This window comes from Manihot esculenta, chromosome 1, assembly GCF_001659605.2.
Source record: "Manihot esculenta cultivar AM560-2 chromosome 1, M.esculenta_v8, whole genome shotgun sequence".
Lineage (NCBI taxonomy): Eukaryota > Viridiplantae > Streptophyta > Magnoliopsida > Malpighiales > Euphorbiaceae > Manihot > Manihot esculenta.
In genome coordinates this window covers 8,052,596-8,075,091 of record NC_035161.2, presented here as the reverse complement: position 1 = coordinate 8,075,091, position 22,496 = coordinate 8,052,596, and the positions used below count along the sequence as shown (strand labels likewise).

Sequence of the window (22,496 nt, the reverse complement as noted above, 5' to 3'; positions counted from 1 at the left end):
TTTGTTAAAATTTAAAAAAGAAAATCTCAAACTCAATCTCTATAAACAAATAAAAATTTCAAAAAATTTAAGATTCAAATTCAGCAAAGGTAATAAAAACTAAAATATATAAAATTTAAATTATTAAAAATAAAAGGTTAAAATTTAATAGAAATTACTTTTGTGATGTCGCTCGCTGTCATTACTGCTTGCGATTTGAAAAATTCATTAAAATATCTCTGACTTTTTAAAAAGTCTACTAGTTAGTCTTTCTGTTAATTTTAATTATTAAGTATTATAAAAAAATCTAAAATACCCCTGATATGGAGATACTAATTAATAAACTTTTTAATAATTTAAAGAACCAATTAATAATTTTTTCTAAACTATAGGGACTAAATAGTAAAATATTTAATGATAAAATTAATAAACTTTTTAAAATGTCAGAAATATTTTAATATATTTTTTAAATTGAGAAATTAAATAGTGAGTTTTTTCATGTTATAGAGATTAAATAGTAATTATTTTATTTTATTATTGATAAGAATATTTTTAAAATTATATTTATTCTCTTTCTTTTGATCAAATGAAAATCATACTTAAAAGAAAGTTTTGAAGGATGTACATTGGATTTTGACGGAATTAAATGTCAAAGACAAAAGTATTGGATTTTAAAAATAAATGGACAAATTTATTAATTATGCTATATTTTAGGGACTAAAAAAATAATTTAAAAAAAATTAATATTAAATTAATGAAAACTAATTTCTAAAATATATGAATATATTTTTTATAAATTGATATAATAAAAACTATATTGAACATTAATTAATAATATCATTATTGATTAATTATTTTATTATTTATAAAAATGTGCTAATATAGTTAAATATATTAAAATTTGTAAATTAGTTACAAAATAAGCATATAAATATTATAGATTTAATTTCAAAAATCTGCTAGAGTGTTTGTTTTTGAATTGAGAAGTTATGGGAACATCAACTGCCAATGTTGTTGAGATTCTTGCCTTGCTCATTCTACTTCAAAGCGTTTCCTCCTTCTGCAATGGAGATAATTTCAATGGAAGCTGTATCAAGACTGAAAGAGAAGCTCTTGTGAAGTTCAAGTCAAGCCTCCTCAACAATTCAAACTCATTGCCTTCATGGGTGGGAGATGACTGCTGCAGATGGGACGGAGTCACTTGCGATGACATAAACGGTCATGTAGTTGAGCTCGTTCTTTCTTGGGCGTCCATCATGGGAAACATTTCCCTTCATCTTGGAAATCTTTCAAACTTGCAGTATCTTGATCTCAGTATGAAGCCTTCATTGGCAATCCACAGCCTCCATTTTCCATCTTCTTTGAAATACTTGAACTTGTCGTATGTGCTCCTGGACAAGTGTGACAATTGGTTGCAGTCAATAAACATGCTTCCTTCTTTACTAGAATTAGATTTGTGGAATTGTGAGCTTTCCATCATTGCTGATGTTTCACATGTCAATTTTACATCTCTTGAGGTTCTCAACCTTGGATGGAACAACTTCCATTCCACAATCCCTAGATGGTTATATAATATTACCAAACTTCAAAATCTTGTTCTACACTCTGGTCCTTTCCGAGGGTCTCTTTCCACTGATATCAGTAATCTTAAATCTCTTGCTTCCCTTGATGCGGATTTTAATTCTTTGGAAGGCAACATACCCAACACGTTGAACAGGCTTTGCAATTTGATTGAGCTATACTTGGGTTACAACAAGTTCAGCGGTGAGATTTCCGGAACTTTTGGCAACTCATCCGGTTGCATCAAGAACAGTTTAGAGAATCTGTATCTTTTAAACAATTCCTTTTCTGGTAGTATTCCAGATAATTTGGGCCAATTTAAACGCCTGAAATTTCTTTCTCTTTCTAAAAACTCTTTCTGGGGTTCAATTCCTGTATCCATTGGACAGCTTTACAACCTTGAAACACTAAATTTCAGTAAGAATTCATTGCATGGGAAAGTTTCTGAACTTCACTTGTTAAACCTCAGAAGCTTGATTGAGTTGAGTATGGGTGGGAATTCTTTAGTTTTTGATATTGATCCCGAATGGATACCTCCTTTTCAACTTTCCTCGATTGATTTATCATCTTGTGAAGTAGGGCCTTCGTTTCCACAGTGGCTCAGAACACAAAAGAGCATTAGGTTTTTAGAAATGTCTAATGCAAGCATCTCAGATAACATCCCTGACTGGTTTGAAAATATTTCTTCCAATATTGTATCATTGGATTTATCTTATAATCAGTTGTTTGGGACCTTGCCAACTTTCAGAAAACTGAACATAACTTATGCTAACGAATATAGGATCATATTGTTGAAATCTAACCAGTTTGATGGTTTTTTAACCTGTTCTCATTTTGATGCAACCATATTAGATATCTCCAACAACTTGCTCCACGGCCAGATTCCCCAGAATCTCAGTGAAATGATGCCAAGTCTGCAACTCTTATCCCTCTCCAACAACTACTTGAATGGTACCGTTCCAGCTACTTTATGCAGGAGTGGATCTTTACAAATTCTTGATCTTTCGAATAATCATCTATCAGGAAGAATACCTTCATGTTGGGGAAATTTGCCAAGTTTAACTGTGATTGATTTTTCAAGTAATATGTTGAGTGGTGATGTTCCAATGTCCTTGGGTTCTCAAGAGTCGCTTGTTTCCCTGCATCTGCAAAACAATACTCTGCAAGGAAAGATCCCAATGTCATTAAGGAATCTAGAATCCTTGGAGACTCTTGATTTTAGCATGAATGCTTTTGATGGTTTTATTCCTTCATGGATAGGTGAGAGCCTATCTTCTCTGAAAGTACTGAGTATTCACTCTAATAAATTTGAAGGTGAGATTCCTCTGCAGCTTTGCTACCTTGCTTCTCTTCGCATATTGAACTTGGCAAATAACATGATGACTGGAACCATACCTAATTGTTTTGGCAATTTTACTGCAATTGCTATGCATGAGCAGAAAGGGCATTGGGACTATTACACTAAATATGAACCCTTTGCTTTTGTAACAGCTAGCTATGGTGAGAATGTGCAGGTTTATGTCAAAGGAATAGAGCTTGAATATACTAGAACACTTCGATTTCTCTATTCCATTGACCTTTCAGGAAATAACTTTGTTGGAGAAATTCCCCAGGAGTTGATGAATCTTTCAGGTCTACAGATCCTGAATCTATCTACAAACAAATTGGATGGACATATCCCTTGGAACATCGGCAAGTTAAGCTCACTAGAATCACTCGACCTGTCTGAAAATGAACTTTCTGGCTCTATTCCATTCAGCATTTCTGATTTGAACTTTTTAAGTCACTTGAATTTGTCATTGAATCACTTATCTGGACGAATTCCAAAGGGAAACCAACTTCAGACTTTGGATGACAAATCCATCTACATCGGCAACGATGGACTTTGTGGACCTCCATTGAATAACTGTTCAGATGATGCAGATGAATTGCCTAAAGGTCATGAAAAAGGTGGCACTAGGAGGAAAGATGACTCTGAAATTGTTTGGTTCTACGGTGGTATGGGAATGGGATTTGCGGCTGGATTTGTTGGAGTTTGTAGCATCTTGTACTTCAACGACTCAAGGAGGTGTGCTTGGTTTGGGTTAGTTGACAGAGTCTACAACAAGCTTTGGGTAACAATTGCAATTAAGGCAAATCAAGTGAAGAGAAAGTTTCTCAGAAACAAATTAGAAGGAAATGCATGAGAAGGTTAGTTCTTTCTATTTAATCACTCATAATTCATGGATGCTTTATTAATGTTGTTAGAGATGCAAATTGACAGAAATTTCAATTACATGATCATAATGCTTTCTATGTTAATTGTTGATGATAGTGCTTAATGTAGGATTCAAGGTTGTTTGAGATTGCAGCAGATGTTAAGCTAAGTTTAAATAAAGACCCTCCTCCATTCAAGGTTTGAAGTTTGGAAGGCTGGAAGATTTTCTTTAAAGGGGATGTGTTTTTGTGTGATTGTTTCCAGGATTTGATATCCTTGACCTTTTTCTAAGATAATTCCTATATTAATAACTTTACATTTTTTGTACAATAACTTTAAATTGCTATAAAATAATATAAAAATTGTCAATTACAAAAAAAAAAATCTTATGAATTTTAATATAAAAATTGTCAATTTTTATATATTTAATAATTTCTAACAACCAAACCCAGTTTTAGCATTTTTTGCAATTTCTTTTTTTTCTCTCTGAATTTTCCAACCTCGTGCCACGCACGTGATCTAGCATGAAAATAATCAATTGGCTAGAAATTAAATCCCTCATATTTTGGAATTTCAAGAAACAACAAACAGTTGCTCGTTCGTCAACAGAGGCTGAATATCGAGCTATTGGTCTTGCTATCACTGAATTAACTTGGATTCAGTCAATGTTGCGTGACATTACTTTCCATTCCACCAAAACTCCCAACTTGTGGTGTGATAATATTGGTGCAACATATATTTCTATCAATCCTGTTTTCCATGCTCGGACGAAGCACTTGGAAGTCGATTTTCATTTTGTTCGTGATAAAGTGCAAAAGAATGAAGTCAAAGTGCAGTTTATTTGCTCTAAAGATCAATTAGCTGACATTCTGACTAAACCATTATCCAAAATGCGGCATCAAACTCTAATGCAACACTTAACAATTCGTACTGTCCCTGCAACGCACAAATTGAGGGGGTGTGATAAGGTTTAGATGTAATACCCGACTAGAGTCCGGCACCGGAATTCCTATTGTCCGGTGGAATCCGGGGTGTCGGAATCCTCTAGAAGGGAAGGACTTATGTTTTTCTAAAGAAATGTTGTAAGTTTTCATGTTTTAAAGTTTTATAGAACTAAGTTTTGAGTTGAAATGAACCAAGGCAGACGAGCCAAGTTCGGCCGCCGAAGGTAAGTTCGGCCGCCGAAAGTGCCAAATGTTCGGCTTCCGAAGTGCAAGTTCGGCCCCCGAATGTTGCATGGTTTTGCATGCGATTCGGCAGCCGAAGCTGAGTTGCTCAGCCAGCTATGTGCATTCCTTAGTCAGCATTTTGGACAGGTGTTATCACCAGATCATGTCCAGAAGCTTGGCCACATCTCCCATGACTTATCTGCAAGCCTTGTAGCAGCTCATGCAGAGTTGTTGTTGGTTATCAAAGGTTTTGAAAGTTTTGCAAGCTAAAAGCTAAGTTTTGAGTTTGAAGAAAGTTGATCCATTTTCTTTGTCCAGATCGTTCATCTTCTTGTTTACAGGAGGTAAGTGAAGATCTTGAACTTATTTTAAGGTTTTACAGAAGTTTTGTGGAGGTTTGGTTAGAGATGCATGCTTAGGTTAAAAATGATGTTTTTGATGATTTATGCTTGTAAGCATGATTATGTGTTATGTTTGATTTGTTTGTTGGGGTTTTTAGGTAGTTTTGGACCCCTTTGTACATATACTTGGGTATATGTGAGCTGAGGAGTTGAAGTATGCATGTTTTGAGAAGTAGAAGGGGATTGAGGAGCTAGAGTGCCATCGGGACTGAGTTCTGGATGAACTCAGGTTCGGCAGCCGAAGGTGCATTCGGCCGCCGAACCCCTTGCATGGTGGCTTTGATTGCCACAGCTTGCCCCCGAGAGTTTTGAGGTTTGGCTCTGTTTGGGGGGTTCGGCCGTCGAAGATTGAGATTCGGCCACCGAAGGTTAGAGACTTTCGTCTCTGGAGTGCCTTTTAGCCCCCGAAACTTGCCACCGAAAGGGTTCGGCCGTCGAAGATTGAGATTCGGCCGCCGAAGGTGCATGAGTTTCGTCTCTGGAGAGGACATTCGGCCGCCGAACCTGCAGCCGAAAGTGTCCTGTTCAGCTTTTCTTTTGCTTGCTTTGCATAAGTTTTAGCGTGAGTTTAAGGGGAATCTTGGGGAGTTTAATAGAGTTATTCTTAAGTTAGTTTGGTCCCTCATTTGAGTCTTTCTGTGCTTACACAGATCAGAGGAACCAGAGAGAGCAGCAGTGAGTACTGCTCCAGAGTTTACTGAACCTGCAGAGTCAGTCCAGACAGCCAGAGGTGAGTGGAATTAAACTGATTACTCGTTTTAATTAAGACATTAACTGCTTTTAGCATCTTTCATGCATCATATTTATGCAATAGGTTGATTGCATTAGAATCCACAAAGATGTTGCATTGCATAATTATATTGTTGATGTGAGTAAACGCTGAATGATCCAGTAGTTCCAGACAGGAAGTCCAGGAGCCTTTAACTACGCCCTGGCAGGTATAGTAAAGACCAGGAGCCTTTGACTACGCCCTGGCAATGGTAAGTACAGAGGTGTTATACACACACATATATATATATATATTACAGGAAGACCAGGTGCTCGATTCTACGCCCTGGCACAGAGTTACTGGAACTATGTGGTGACAGGTTTACTCTTGACGTGGAATGTTTGTGTTATGATGCATTCCATCAAATCATATTTTAATGAATTGTTTTACTGTTCTACTCACTGGGCTATAGAGCTCATCCCACTCCCTTAACCCCAGTCTTGCAGGTTCGTTGTACAGTGTACAGGGGAAGTCCAGAAGAGTACAGGAAGAGACTTGTAATAGCTTAGAATGGACATGTAATATTAAAGAGATGTACCAGTTGTGTTTACAGTTAGAATTGTGCTTGACTTAGTAATGTTAGTGTTGTAAATCTTTAGTTTTTGTACATGATCTGTACATGTATATGTTTTACAGAGTATGTGAAAAACCAGGCTTAACAGGTATGAGATAGCCCATCTAGAGCAAGCTCTAGTCAGGGGTACCGAGTACAGGGTATAGAGACAGTGCATGCACAGGTTAAGCCTTGGTACAGAGAAAAGAGTTTATTTTCAATGTATGATCATGTATGAGATTTACAGGTACACAGAGAGTAGAGCAGGCTTGCTACGGGTTCTGGCGGCCTTAAGCCGACCTGAATCCTAGCGCCGGTGACGGTCCATTTTGGGGTCGTTACAGATTGGTATCAGAGCCCTAGGTTCATATGATCGGACCTATAGAGAGAGTGTCGGGCTCATAGAGATTACAGTTGGTCAAGCACAATAGGAAATCATGTCCACTAGGATAGGATATTGAGTCCTGTCTTTTTGATGCTATGAAATGCATATGCATGTGTATTATGATTGAGATATATGTTTATGTGCTAATATGCTATAGTATGTTTGTTTTTCAGAGTTAAGATGCGAGGAACTCGTCGATCAGCTCGATTGACTAGAGTCCCATTAGATAGTGAGGGATTAGCTGCTCGTCCTCCTGCATTGCCGAGGGCAAGGTCACCAAGATCTAGCAGGGAAGGCATGTCAATAGACCCTAGAAGGTCTGTAGACGAGAGCAGGAGAGGGATTGTTAGAGGAGGTAGATCAGAGGAAGTGAGGGAGGCCATGGAGACTGATCCGTCTATGGATGAAGGTATGGGAGAATCTCAGGGTGGCGTTCAGGCCTCAGGTTTTGATTATCCAGCTGATTCCCAGGATCCAGTGTATCCGATGGAGGGTATGTCAGAGTACTCTCGATTTGACCCATATCCTTCATACATGCCATATATGCCTTATCCTTACTATTACCCACCATATCCTATGTATCCACCCTCCCCTATCCATCCAAGTGCAGCACACCCAGAAATAAATGAACCAGTACCCCCACCACCACAAACAGAACCAGTAGCCCCTGTTGCTCAAACATTTCCACCTAGTTCATCTGGAAGCAAGGTGAAGATGACTGAGTACCTAAAATTGGATGCTCCTAAGTTCAATACAGGAGATGATCCATTTGAGTACCTGAGAACTGTGAGGATGATTACTGAAGAGTTGGGTGCAGATGACAGTAGAGCCATTGAAATGGCGGGGTTTACACTAAAGTGTAGGAAGGCTCGGGAATGGTTTAAGAACTATATAGAGCCCAGAATGAACAGTATGTCGTGGGGAGAGTTCACCAATGAATTTGCAGGGTGGGCTTTTCCTGACAGCTCCAGGGAGATGAAGATAATAGAGTTTGAACAGTTGAGACAAACAGATGAGATGAGTGTTGATGAATTTACAGATAAGTTCCTGGATTTGCTTCAGTACGTGGGTCAGGCCTATGATACTGATCAGAAGAAAGCGAGGAGATATACCATGAGACTTCATCCCAGGTATTCTTCTTTGATCCTTCCAGCAGAGAAGGAGAGTTTTCACTCTATTGTGGATGCAGCCAGGAAGATGGAAGCTAGTGCTAATATTCAGAAACAGTCAAAGGCACAGGCTTCAGGTTCTAAGGCCCCTAGTTCAGGCACTACAGGCAATAAAAAATGGGATAGAGCGAAAGGAACAAAGAATAGGTTCTGGAGTAAAGTCAAGTCTAGTCTGGGAATGGGTAGTGGCTCAAGCTCTGACACAGCTATTCCAGCATGTAGGAGATGTGGTAGACCACACAGAGGAGCTTGTCAGTTGGGATCTTTAACCTGTTTTAAATGTGGACAGGAAGGGCATTTTGCTAGGGAATGTCCTCAGGTGACTTTTGCACCATCCCAGCAGATGAGTTCAGGCAGTGTAGCACAGCCAGGGGTGCAGCCAAGAGCTCCAGCCATGCCTCAGAGCAGTGGCAGAGGTAGAGGGAGAGGGGCAGCCTCTACTTCAGCAGCAGGTTATCGAGGTGGAAATCCTGTAGCCCCAGCACGGATTTTCACTGTGACTCAGGAGGAGGCTAATACATCGAACACAGTGGTGTCAGGTAATCTCATCATTGGGTGTTCAGATGTGTATGCTTTGATGGACCCCTGTGCTTCTCATTCCTTTAGTGCTTCTCATTCCTTTATTGCTTCGAGAGCTATTGAGAGATTGGGTTTGATCAGTTCTGAATTAGAGTATCCTCTCTGGATCAGTGGACCCAAATGCGACCCATCAGTGGCAGTGTCAGTCTGTCGTTTCAGTCCAGTGTTTATAGAGGGTAGATACCTTCCAGCTGACCTTGTGGTTCTAGATTTGACAGATTTTGACGTCATTCTAGGGATGGATTGGCTATCTACATATGGTGCTACCTTGGACTGCAGAGACAAGGTAGTTAGTCTCAGAGACCAGGATGGGTCAGAGTGTGTCTTCAGAGGAGATAGGAGAGGTACACCCAGAGGTCTGATTTCAGCCCTTCAGGCTCGTCGATTGCTTAGGAGGGGTTGTCAGGGGTTTCTAGCTCATGTGAGAGAGCTAGACAGTCAGGTTAGGGAACCAGCTTCAATACCAGTAGTGCAAGAATTTCCAGATGTGTTCCCAGACGACTTATCAGGATTACCGCCTGGTAGGGAGATAGAGTTTGAAATTGAATTGTTGCCTGATACCAGACCTATCTCTATTCCTCCCTACCGGATGGCACCAGCAGAGTTAAAAGAGTTAAAAGAATAGTTGCAGGATTTGGTAGATAAGGGTTTCATCCGCCCTAGTACCTCACCTTAGGGTGCTCCAGTGCTCTTTGTCAGAAAGAAGGATGGATCCCTCAGACTTTGTATTAACTACAGACAGTTAAACAAGGTCACTACCAAGAATAGATATCCTTTGCCTAGGATTGATGATCTATTCGATCAGCTAGCTAGAGCAGGTTGTTTTTCTAAAATAGATCTGAGATCCGGATATCATCAGTTGAGAGTCAGAGAGGCAGATGTGCCTAAGACAGCGTTCAGGACCAGATATGGGCACTATGAGTTCTTAGTGATGCCGTTCGGGTTGACTAATGCCCCTGCAGCATTCATGGATCTCATGAACAGAGTTTTTAGCGAGTTTCTGGATCACTTTGTGATTGTCTTTATCGATGACATCTTAGTGTATTCCAGAGATGCAGAGGAGCATGCCCAGCATCTGAGGATAGTTCTGCAGACACTGAGAGAGCATGGTTTATATGCCAAGTTCTCTAAGTGTGAGTTTTGGTTGAGGAGCATTTCCTTCTTGGGACATGTGGTGTCAGCAGATGGTATTGAGGTAGACCCCAAGAAGATTGAGGCTGTAGCTAACTGGCCCAGGCCCACTACAGTGACTGAGATTAAAGTTTTCTGGGACTGGCAGGTTACTATAGGAGGTTTGTACAGGACTTCTTGAAGATAGCAGCTCCTATGACCAAATTGACTCAGAAGAACCAGAAATTTGTCTGGTCAGACCAGTGTGAAGAGAGCTTTGAGGAGCTCAAGAGGAGATTGACAACAGCACCAGTACTAGCTCTGCCTGTTAGTGATGAGGATTTCACAGTGTTCTGTGATGCATCTCGAGTGGGATTGGGTTGTGTTTTGTTGCAGCAGGATAGGGTGATTGCTTATGCTTCTAGACAGTTAAAGAAGCACGAGCTAAATTACCCCACCCATGACCTTGAGATGGCAGCAGTTATCTTTGCACTCAAGATGTGGAGGCATTACCTTTACGGGGTTAAATACGAGATCTTCACTGATCACAAGAGTTTACAGTACATCTTGAGCCAGAGGGAGCTGAATTTAAGGCAGAGAAGATGGGTAGAATTGCTTAGTGATTATGATTGTAAGATTCAGTATCATCCGGGTAAGGCGAATGTAGTGGCAGACGCCCTAAGCCGGAAGTCACTAGGCAGTTTATCTCATATAGCAGCAGAGCGGAGACTAGTTGTGATGGAGCTTTACAAGCTCATCGAGGAGGGGTTACAGTTAGAGTTGTTTGGTACAGGTGCGTTGATAGCACAGATGAGAGTGACACCAGTGTTACTGGAGCAGATAGCTCAGAGACAGCACGAGGACCCTGAGTTGATGAAAATTGCCAGGACTGTTCAGTCAGGCAACCATGCAGAGTTTAGATTTGACAGCCAAGGGATCCTTCGCTATGGGAGTCGATTTTGTGTACCAGATAATAGTAGTCTGAAGGAAGACATTATGAGGGAAGCTCATAATGCGAGGTATAGTGTTCACCCAAGAGCCACCAAAATGTATTAGGATCTGAAGAAGGTATATTGGTGGCCAGTCATGAAGAAGGAAGTGGCGCAGTTTGTGACAGCCTGTGAGACTTGTCAGCGGGTGAAACTAGAACATCAAAAGCCGGCTGGAATGCTTAACCCACTGCCGATTCCAAAATGGAAATGGGAGAGCATAGCTATGGATTTTGTAGTGGGATTACCGGCAGTATCTAACAGGATAGACTCTATATGGGTGGTTGTGGACAGACTCACGAAATCTGCTCATTTCATTCCAGTTAGGAGTAACTATTCTGTGGATAAGTTAGCACAGGTTTATCTGGATGAGATAGTGAGATTGCATGGAGTCCCAGTGTCTATAGTTTCAGACAGGGGACCTCAGTTCACCTCCAGATTTTGGCGAAGTCTGCAGAGTGCAATGGGCACGAGATTAGATTTTAGTACTGCTTTCCACCCACAGACTGATGGGCAGTCAGAGAGGACCATCCAGACCATAGAGGATATGCTCCGAATGTGTGTGTTAGACTTTGGCGGTTCTTGGAGGCAGCACCTACCTTTGGTGGAGTTTGCCTACAATAACAGTCATCATGCTAGCATTGGGATGGCTCCTTATGAGGCATTATATGGGAGGAAATGCAGATCACCTATTTGCTGGGAAGAGGTAGGAGAGAAGGCTATTGCAGGGCCAGAGTTAGTAGAGATTACCAGTAGAACAGTGCCAGTGATCAGAGAAAGAATCAGACCAGCACAGAGTAGACAGAAAAGCTATACAGACATTCGCAGAAAACTGTTAGAATTTCAGGAGGGAGATTGGGTATTGCTGAAAGTGTCTCCAATGAAAGGAGTGGTTCGTTTTGGGAAGAAGGGTAAGTTAGCTCCACGGTACATTGGACCCTTTGAGGTTTTGCAGAGGATCGGAAATGTATCGTATAAGCTGGATTTACCTACTTCTATGGAGAGGATTCACCCGGTATTTCATGTTTCTATGCTACGGAAATTTGTGTCAGATCCGGATCAGGTTATCAGTGAACCTGATGTGGAGATTCTAGGAGATCTCACTTATATAGAACAGCCAGTACGGATTCTGGACACACAGATCAGACAGCTAAGGAACAAGGAGATTCCGATGGTGAAAGTTTTGTGGAACCACCATAACCTAGAAGAGTGCACCTGGGAGACGCGGGAGTCTATGCTCCAGCAGTATCCACATCTGTTTTGAGGTTAGTTTCCTCCTTTTGTTGTGTTTTTGTTTGTTTTAGGAACATCCGAGGACGAATGTTCTTAAGGGGGGGAGAATGTAATACCCGGCTAGAGTCCGGCACCGGAATTCCTGTTGTCCGGTGGAATCCGAGGTGTCGGAATCCTCTAGAAGGGAAGGACTTATGTTTTTCTAAAGAAATGTTGTAAGTTTTCATGTTTTAAAGTTTTATAGAACTAAGTTTTGAGTTGAAATGAACCAAGACAGACGAGCCAAGTTCGGCCGCCGAAGGTAAGTTCGGCCGCCGAAAGTGCCCAATGTTCGGCTTCCGAAGTGCAAGTTCGGCCCCCGAATGTTGCATGGTTTTGCATGCGATTTGGCAGCCGAAGCTGAGTTGCTCAGCCAGCTATGTGCATTCCTTAGTCAGCATTTTGGACAGGTGTTATCACCAGATCATGTCCAGAAGCTTGGCCACGTCTCCCATGACTTATCTGTAAGCCTTGTAGCAGCTCATGCAGAGTTGTTATTGGTTATCAAAGGTTTTGAAAGTTTTGCAAGCTAAAAGCTAAGTTTTGAGTTTGAAGAAAGTTGATCCATTTTCTTTGTTCAGGTCGTTCATCTTCTTGTTTACAGGAGGTAAGTGAAGATCTTGAACTTATTTTAAGGTTTTACAGAAGTTTTGTGGAGGTTTGGTTAGAGATGCATGCTTAGGTTAAAAATGATGTTTTTGATGATTTATGCTTGTAAGCATGATTATGTGTTATGTTTGATTTGTTTGTTGGGGTTTTTAGGTAGTTTTGGACCCCTTTGTACATATACTTGGGTATATGTGAGCTGAGGAGTTGAAGTATGCATGTTTTGAGAAGTAGAAGGGGATTGAGGAGCTAGAGTGCCATCGGGACTGAGTTCTGGATGAACTCAGGTTCGGCAGCCGAAGGTGCATTCGACCGCCGAACCCCTTGCATGGTGGCTTTGATTGCCACAGCTTGCCCCCGAGAGTTTTGAGGTTTGGCTCTGTTTGGGGGGTTCGGCCGCCGAAGATTGAGATTCAGCCGCCGAAGGTTAGAGACTTTCGTCTCTGGAGTGCCTTTCAGCCCCCGAAACTTGCCCCCGAAAGGGTTCGGCCGCCGAAGATTGAGATTCGGCCGCCGAAGGTGCATGAGTTTCGTCTCTGGAGAGGACATTCGGCCGCCGAACCTGCCGCCGAAAGTGTCCTGTTCAGCTTTTCTTTTGCATGCTTTGCATAAGTTTTAGAGTGAGTTTAAGGGGAATCTTGGGGAGTTTAATAGAGTTATTCTTAAGTTAGTTTGGTCCCTCATTTGAGTCTTTCTGTGCTTACACAGATCAGAGGAACCAGAGAGAGCAGCAGTGAGTACTGCTCCAGAGTTTACTGAACCTGCAGAGTCAGTCCAGACAGCCAGAGGTGAGTGGAATTAAACTGATTACTCGTTTTAATTAAGACATTAACTGCTTTTAGCATCTTTCATGCATCATATTTATGCAATAGGTTGATTGCATTAGAATCCACAAAGATGTTGCATTGCATAATTATATTGTTGATGTGAGTAAACGCTGAATGATCCAGTAGTTCCAGATAGGAAGTCCAGGAGCCTTTGACTACGCCCTGGCAGGTATAGTAAAGACCAGGAGCCTTTGACTACGCCCTGGCAATGGTAAGTACAGAGGTGTTATACACACATATATATATATATTACAAGAATACCAGGTGCTCGATTCTACGCCCTGGCACAGAGTTACTGGAACTATGTGGTGACAGGTTTACTCTTGACGTGGAATGTTTGTGTTATGATGCATTCCATCAAATCATATTTTAATGAATTGTTTTACTGTTCTACTCACTGGGCTATAGAGCTCATCCCACTCCCTTAACCCCAGTCTTGCAGGTTCGTTGTACAGTGTACAGGGGAAGTCCAGAAGAGTACAGGAAGAGACTTGTAATAGCTTAGAATGGACATGTAATATTAAAGAGATGTACCAGTTGTGTTTACAGTTAGAATTGTGCTTGACTTAGTAATGTTAGTGTTGTAAATCTTTAGTTTTTGTACATGATCTGTACATGTATATGTTTTACAGAGTATGTGAAAAACCAGGCTGAACAGGTATGAGATAGCCCATCTAGAGCAAGCTCTAGTCAGGGGTACCGAGTACAGGGTACAGAGACAGTGCATGCACAGGTTAAGCCTTGGTACAGAGAAAATAGTTTTTTTTTTTCACCGAAAATGTATGATCATGTATGAGATTTACAGGTGCACAGAGAGTAGAGCAGGCTTGCTACGGGTTCTGGCGGCCTTAAGCCGACCTGAATCCTAGCGCCGGTGACGGTCCATTTTGGGGTCGTTACATTAGAGTTGTGATAAGGTTTAGAGTTATGATAAGATTGGAGTTATGATAAGGTTTAGAGTTATGATAAAGTTTAGAGTTGATTGAGATAATATTTGTTATCATACAATCTGTATCCAACTCAACCACTAGCTAACTGTTGATAGACCTGGTATATACTATATAAATGTACTCTATACAGAAATACAAATAATATATATAATTCTCAATACCATAAACCTTCTATATGGTATCAGAGCCATAAAGGTTTTACAGCAAATTATTCTCTTTTCTTTTACGTTTTTCTCATCTTGTTTTTCCCTCTGTTCGTAACAGCAATGGCTAACACTGAGCAATCTCCAATGGCTAATACTGAGCAATCTCCAATGGCTAACACTAAGCAATCTCTTGTTTCAACCACTATCGGATCCACATCATCTATTCTCAATCTTCAGATTCCAAACGTCACTCAATTTCTTACCATTAAACTCACTTCGGCTAATTATTTGCTATGGCATGCACAAATCATGCCTCTTCTTCATGGATACAGATTGGTTTCTCATGTCTATGGTACTGTTACTGCACCAGATCGGTTTTTATCCTTTGGCGAACTAAATCCTGCATTTATGGATTGGTTCTATCACGATCAGATCGTTCGTAGCTGGATCAATTGTTCTGTTTCTGAATTTATTCTTCATTAGATCACTCGTTGCGCCACTGCCAAGGATGCATGGAACAAGCTCACTGTAATCTATTCCGCCGGTGCTAAAATGCGGATTCAGCAGCTGCGTAAACAACTCAAGCATCTGCAGCGAGGTAATAATTTGATTGACAATTACATGCACAAAGAGAAATCATATTATGATCAGCTTTATGCGTTAGAAGGATCTGTTACAGAGGAAAATCTTATGTGCGATGTTTTGGAAGGATTAGGTTCGGATTATCGTCCTTTTACGCGTGCTATAGAAGCACGAAATACTCAGATTACTGTTGATGAGTTGTATGCATTACTACTCAGTGAAGAATCCCAATTGAAGTTTGATTCTCTCACTCTTAACTCTGTCGTTCCTGCTACTGCTCACTATGCAAATTCTGGGCGAGGCAGTAGAGGGCGTGGCCGTGGTTACCGTGGGCGTGGTGGACAGTCATCATATCAAGGACGCGGTTCTGGACAGTCTAGTTATGCTTCTGGTCGTGGCACTTGTACTTTAACATGTTCTAATTGCAATGGAACAGGACATATTTCAAGACAATGTCCCTCACCTCGCATCAATTCTCAAGCCAATGTAGCCAAAACTCAAACTGAACCTCTTCAGACTTGGACTGTAGACTCCGGTGCAAATTATCATCTAGCAGCTAATCAGGAAACTATAGCTCATCGTATTCCTGTCAATGATGCCACCGCTCTCACAATTACCGATGGTAAAACACTTCCTGTCTTATCTCGTGGTTGTTCAATTACTTCTATTAATGGTCATAATTTTCGTTTGAATGATATTCTTATTCAACTGCTATCATTAACAATTTAATGTCAGTTTCTACTTTTACCTCATAAAATAACACTTCAATTAAATTTTTCCCTGACAAATATTTTGTGAAGGATATCTCTACGAAGCAGGTATTATACCAAGGTCCGAGTGACAATGGCCTTTATCTCTTTCCTTTGTAGCCAGTTCGGTCATTCTCTCCAAAAGCTTTCCCAACAACAGTTTCATTATGGCATAAACGGCTAGGACGTACAAATTTTTGAGTTGTTCATGATGTTCTTAGATCTAATAATATTTGTTTTGTTTCTAGTAATAAATTTCATCATTGTCATGCTTGCAATGTGAGTAAATCATATAAATTACCGTTTGTTGATTCTCTTTATCGTGCTAAACAGCCTCTTGAATTCATTTGTTCTGACGTTTGGGGTCCTGCCCCTATTGTATCTATTGATGGTTTTCGTTATTATGTGATTTTCTATGATCATTTTAGTAAGTATTGCTGGTTATATTTTCTTAAACAAAAATCTGATGTCTTCTCTGTCTTTGTTCAATTTCGGTGTTTAGTGGAAAAATATTTTGGACTGCTTATCAAAAACTTTCAATCAGATTGGGGGAGAGAATTTCGGTCTTTGTCCAATTACTTGAAACAACATGGGATTTCACAAAAGGTTTCTTGTCCTCACACTCCTGAACAAAATGGATGTGCAGAATGAAAGCATAGACATATTGTTGAGTTAGGCCGATCTCTATTACATCATGCTTCGGTTCCTTACAATTACTGGACCTATGCCTTCAATACTGCTACCTACACAATAAATAGATTGCCCTCTTCATCCAATAACAAACATACTCCCTATGAAATTTTATTTCATGAGAAACCTACTTATGATGAATTGCGTGTGTTTGGTTCATTGTGTTATCCTTGGTTGAAACCTTATTCATCTCACAAACTTGCTCCTAAGTCTTCTCGTTGTGTTTTTCTTGGCTATAGTAAACTTTATAAAGGGTATACTTGTCCTGAAATTTCTTCTGATCGTCTTTTTATCTCACACCATGTCTTGTTTTTTGAGCAGGAGTTTTCTTTTAAGAAGTTGGATGATAATGGCACTACCTCAGTGGCTGAAGTGAGTCCTACGTCCATTCCATTACCACGCATTCCACCTTTGTCAAATACACAACCTGGTATCCTAGGAGCAGCTCCAAAATGCAGCTTACAAACCTCTCTTAGACATCAAAATGATGTTGCTTCCATTACTCCAGCCCCTACCCAAAATGACGCCACAACTGACACAGGTCAGGCCCACATACCAAGCCCATCACCTGAGTGCACCGTATCACTAAACACCAACCAAATCAAGCTGATCAATTTTCGTCAAACCGAACCGCTTATTCCTCCGACCCAGCCCAACCTCCAACGCACAATTTCAATTACACAACCAAAACTAGATTCCAACCTATTCGACCCCAGTAGAAACAACACTTCATCTCCTCCCCCTGTTCCTTTGCAAGTTAAGACACATTCCATGGTGACTAGACAACAAACGGGCAAGCTCAAACCGCAAACTCCATGGCCTCCAAAGTTAAATAATGTGATTGCTTCTTTCTCAGTACCTAGTTGCTATACTCAAGCTGTCAAAGATCCAAATTGGCATGATGTAACGACCCGAAAATCCGGACCGTTACCGGCGCTAGGATCCAGATCGGCATAAGGCCGTCGGGAACCGTAGCAAGCCTGGCATAGCCTGAAAACCTGTTTAATCCCATACATGATCAACAATACTCATAAACCTGTAAACATTCTCATACATCAACCAGCTCAACTTAAACATTATCATAAACATAAACATAAACCTCCACTGGAGCCCTCATCAAATGCTCCGATGGGGTATCTCATACATACATTGAGCCTGGTCAAACATAACCATCATAAGAAAACTATGGATCATGTATCAAGGGATAATATACACATATGGTCAAGCACAACTCTAATCCTCGTCATCATACTCATTACATTACATGACTTTAGAACCTTACATTCTCATTACATTACAATCTATCATGTCCACAACTACTAGCTATTACATGAGAGCATCTTTACCCTTGCTAATCTCTTGGTCTACCTTGTACCTGCACACCTGGGGGTTAAGGGAATGGGGTGAGCTACAAGAGCCCAGTGAGCAGAATAATAAAACATTATATCTTAAAATTTCATGCTTTCATGAAATGCGTCACATCACAAACAATTCACATCATGGATGAACTTGTCACCATATAGCCCTCCATACAATCTAATTATGCCAGGGGCGTAGAGCAGGCTCGCCTGGACTTCCATGTCATATCATATATACCAATTATGCCGGGGGCGTAGAGCAGGCACACCCGGACTTCCATAGAATGATGCCAGGGGCGTAGAGCAGGCTCGCCTGGACTTCCATGCCTAGTACATAAGGGCTAACGGATCATTCAACATTCATCCGCATCAAACAGCATAAAGTGCAATGCAACATCTTCGTGAGATCTAATGCAAGCAACCTATAATATCGCATGGTAGTCATGATGCATGAGCATGCTAAAAGAATGCATATTTTAGTTAATTTAAAACTTAAGGGTTTATTCTACTCACCTCTGGTTGGCTCTAAAGACTCTGACAAGTTACTGAAGCAGCTAGCACTGCTGGGGTCCTCGATTCCTCGGGTCCGAACCTACACAGGTGGACTCTAGTGAGGGACCAAACATACTGTAACATGACTCTAAAAATACCCCCAAAAACCCCCTAAAACATCATGAAATAATCAAAGAAAAACATGCATGAAATGGCTGAACAGGGCACTTTCGGCGGCAGGTTCGGCGGCCGAAAGTCCCTCCAGAGCCGAAACCCAGGCAGGTTCGGCGGCACCTTCGGGGGCCGAAAGTCCCAGACAAAGACGAAAGTCTCTTTTCGGGGGCAACTTCGGCAGCCGAAAGGCCTGCCTCCCAGGCAGGTTCGGCGGCCGAAAATCCCTTCGGCGGCCGAACCTGGTTTCTGCCAAAGGGCAGAAACTCGGTTCCTCATGCACATTTCACCTCCCAAACTTCAAATCATGCAAATATCTCAACCATCACATGCATACAAGTTCCTAGGGGCCTCAAAACAACAAATACCCCAACTACAACACTTCAAATAACCATAATCAACACACATTGTTCAAAACATCAATATAACCCATAAACTCAACATATATCCTAACATGCATTTCTACCCAAAGAACTCATAAAAACTTGTTTAAAACATTCAAGGAGCTTAAGATCGGCTCTTACCTCTTGAAGATCGAGAGAGAGACGACCTAAACTTGGAGATCCAAGAAAATGAGCTCCTGAGTTCCCAAAGCTCCAAAACTTGTTTCAAAACTTCAAAACTTGCAATGTGAGGTTAAAACTCAAGAAAAATGGTGGGGATTTGGAGGAAGATCACAAGATTTGCAAAGGGAAGGTTGGAAGCTTGCTGTGGCCGAAAATGGGAGAAGGCTCGCCCATTTCGGCTAAGTGCCCCATTTATAGTGGCTGGCCAGGCCACGTTCGGGGGCCGAAAGTGCCTCCGCATGCATGCCATGTTCGGCGGCCGAACCTGAGTTTCGGCGGCCGAACCTGGACTTCCCTCGCCTATGCTTTCGGGGGCCTAACGTGCCTCCAAAACGCATGCATGTTCGGCGGCCGAACTTGACTTTCGGCGGCCGAACCTGGATTTTCCTCCAAAGACTTTTCATGCAAAAACTCATTTTTTCTTTCATGTTAAAATCATAAAACATGTTAAAACATTTTTATAAAACATGATTCTACCCTTCTAGAGGTCTCCGACATCCGAGATTCCACCGGACGGTAGGAATTCCGATACCGGAGTCTAGCCGGGTATTACATTCTCCCCCCCTTAAGAACATTCGTCCCCGAATGTTCCTCAACTAGTACATAGCATAACAAACAACATAACATACATACATAGCACATAAACATATAGAGACCTAACCTTAAAAGAGATGAGGGTACTGCTGGAGCATGGACTCCCGTGTCTCCCAAGTGCACTCTTCCAGATTGTGGTGGTTCCAAAGGACTTTCACCATCGGCATTTCCTTGTTTCTCAGCTTCCTGATCTGGGTGTCTATGATCCGCACTGGCTGCTCAACATAAGTGAGATCCTCTTGGATCTCTACATCAGGCTCACTAAGAACCTTGCCCGGATCTGACACGAACTTCCTCAACATTGAAACATGGAAAACCGGATGGATTCTCTCCATCGAAGCAGGTAAATCCAGCTTGTACGACACATTCCCAATCTTTTGCAAGATTTCAAAGGGTCCGATGTATCGTGGGGCTAGTTTACCTTTCTTCCCGAAGCGAACCACTCCCTTCATGGGAGACACCTTGAGCAATACCAGATCCCCCTCCTGAAACTCTAACTGTCTTCTGCGGACGTCTGCATAGCTCTTTTGTCTGCTTACAGCAGTCTTGATTCTTTCTCTGATTATGGGTACCACCCTGCTGGTGATCTCTACTAGTTCAGGCCCTGCCAAGGCCTTTTCTCCAACTTCTTCCCAGCAAACAGGTGATCTGCACTTCCTTCCGTACAAAGCTTCATATGGAGCCATCCCGATGCTAGCATGATGGCTGTTGTTGTAGGCAAACTCCACCAAAGGTAGATGTTGCCTCCAAGAACCGCCAAAGTCTAGCACACACATTCTGAGCATATCCTCGATAGTCTGGATGGTCCTTTCTGACTGTCCATCAGTCTGGGGGTGGAAGGCAGTACTGAAATCCAACCTAGTACCCATGGCATTCTGCAGACTCCGCCAAAACCTGGAGGTGAACTGGGGCCCTCTATCAGACACTATAGAAACAGGAACCCCATGCAGTCTGACAATCTCATCTACATACACCTGCGCCAACTTGTCCACAGAATAGCCACTCCTGACAGGGATGAAGTGAGCAGATTTGGTGAGTCTGTCCACAATCACCCATATGGAGTCCAATCTGTTGGACGTTGTCGGTAACCCCACTACAAAGTCCATAGCTATGTTCTCCCATTTCCATTCTAGAATAGGTAGCGGGTTAAGCATTCCAGCCGGCTTCTGATGTTCCAGCTTCACCCTCTGACACACTTCGCAGGCTGACACGAACTGTGCCACCTCTCTCTTCATCGCTGGCCACCAATAAACCTTCTTCAGATCTTGATACATCTTGGTGGCTCCGGGGTGAATGCTGTATCTCGCATAATGAGCCTCCCTCATAATGTCTCCTTTTAGCCCTATGTCATCTGGTACACACAATCGACTCCCATAGCGGAGGATCCCCTTACTGTCAAATCTGAACTCACAATCTTTGCTTGACTGAACAGTCCTGGCAATCTTCACTAACTCTGGGTCCTCGTGCTGTTTCTGAGCCACCTGCTCCAGAAACACGGGCGTCATTTTCATCTGAGCAACTAAGGCGCCTGTACCAGACAACTCCAACTGTAGGCCTTCCTCAATGAGCTTGTACAACTCCTTCACCACTGGTCTCCTCTCTGCCGTGATGTGGGATAGACTGCCTAGTGATTTCCAGCTTAGGGCGTCCGCCACAACATTCACCTTACCCGGATGATACTGAATTTTGCAATCGTAATCACTGAGCAGTTCCACCCACCTCCTCTGTCTCAAATTCAGCTCTCTCTGACTCAAGATATGCTGCAGGCTCTTATGATCTGTGAAGATCTCACACTTTACCCCATAGAGGTAATGCCTCCACATCTTGAGTGCAAAGATGACTGCTGCCATCTCAAGATCGTGCGTAGGGTAATTCAACTCATGCCTCTTCAGTTGTCTAGAAGCATAAGCAATCACCCTTCCATTCTGCATTAACACACAACCTAAACCCACTCTGGATGCATCACAGAACACTGTGAAGTCCTCATTACTAGATGGCAGAGCTAACACTGGTGCTGAAGTCAACCTCTTCTTAAGCTCTTCAAAACTTTCTTCACATTGGTCTAACCACTCAAACTTCTGATTCTTTCTAGTTAATCTGGTCAAAGGAGCTGTAATCTTCGAGAAGTCCTGAACGAACCTCCGGTAGTAACCTGCCAAACCCAAGAAGCTTCTGATCTCTGTCACTGAGGTGGGTATAGGCCAGTTAGCTACAGCTTCTACCTTCTTGGGGTCTACCTCAATCCCATTTTCTGATACAATATGCCCCAAGAATGAGATGCTCCTTAACCAGAACTCACACTTAGAGAACTTGGCATACAAGCCATGTTCCCTCAAGGTCTGCAAAACTATCCTCAGATGATGGGCATGCTCTTCTGCTTTTTTGGAATACACTAGGATATCATCTATGAAGACAATAACGAAGCGATCCAGATACTGTCTAAACACTCTGTTCATGAGATCCATGAATGCTGCAGGGGCGTTGGTTAACCCGAACGGCATCACAAAGAACTCAAAATGCCCATATCTGGTCCTGAAAGCTGTCTTCGGCACATCTTCTTCCCTTATCCTTAGCTGATGATACCCAGATCTCAGATCTATTTTGGAGAAACAACCCGCTCCAGCTAGCTGGTC

The 22,496-nt window shown here is 41.8% G+C and overlaps 1 protein-coding gene across 5 annotated transcripts in view; it reads left to right on the top strand.

Annotated features, from left to right (window-relative positions):
* Positions 1 to 944: 944 nt before the first annotated feature.
* Positions 945 to 22,496, top strand: part of LOC110607348 (receptor-like protein EIX2) — a 50,313-nt gene continuing 28,761 nt past the window's right edge. Inside the window, exons 1-3 of one of the 5 annotated variants that reach the window (XM_021746439.2) lie at positions 945 to 1,743; positions 2,392 to 3,729; positions 3,866 to 4,095. In XM_021746439.2, the coding sequence (XP_021602131.1) occupies positions 969 to 1,743; positions 2,392 to 3,725 (2,109 nt within the window). In that variant the 5' untranslated portion in view covers positions 945 to 968 and the 3' untranslated portion in view covers positions 3,726 to 3,729; positions 3,866 to 4,095. Of the gene's footprint in view, positions 3,730 to 3,853; positions 4,096 to 22,496 lie in introns of those variants that run through there. The other 4 variants (XM_021746438.2, XM_021746435.2, XM_021746437.2 and 1 more) reach the window with 4 other exon arrangements.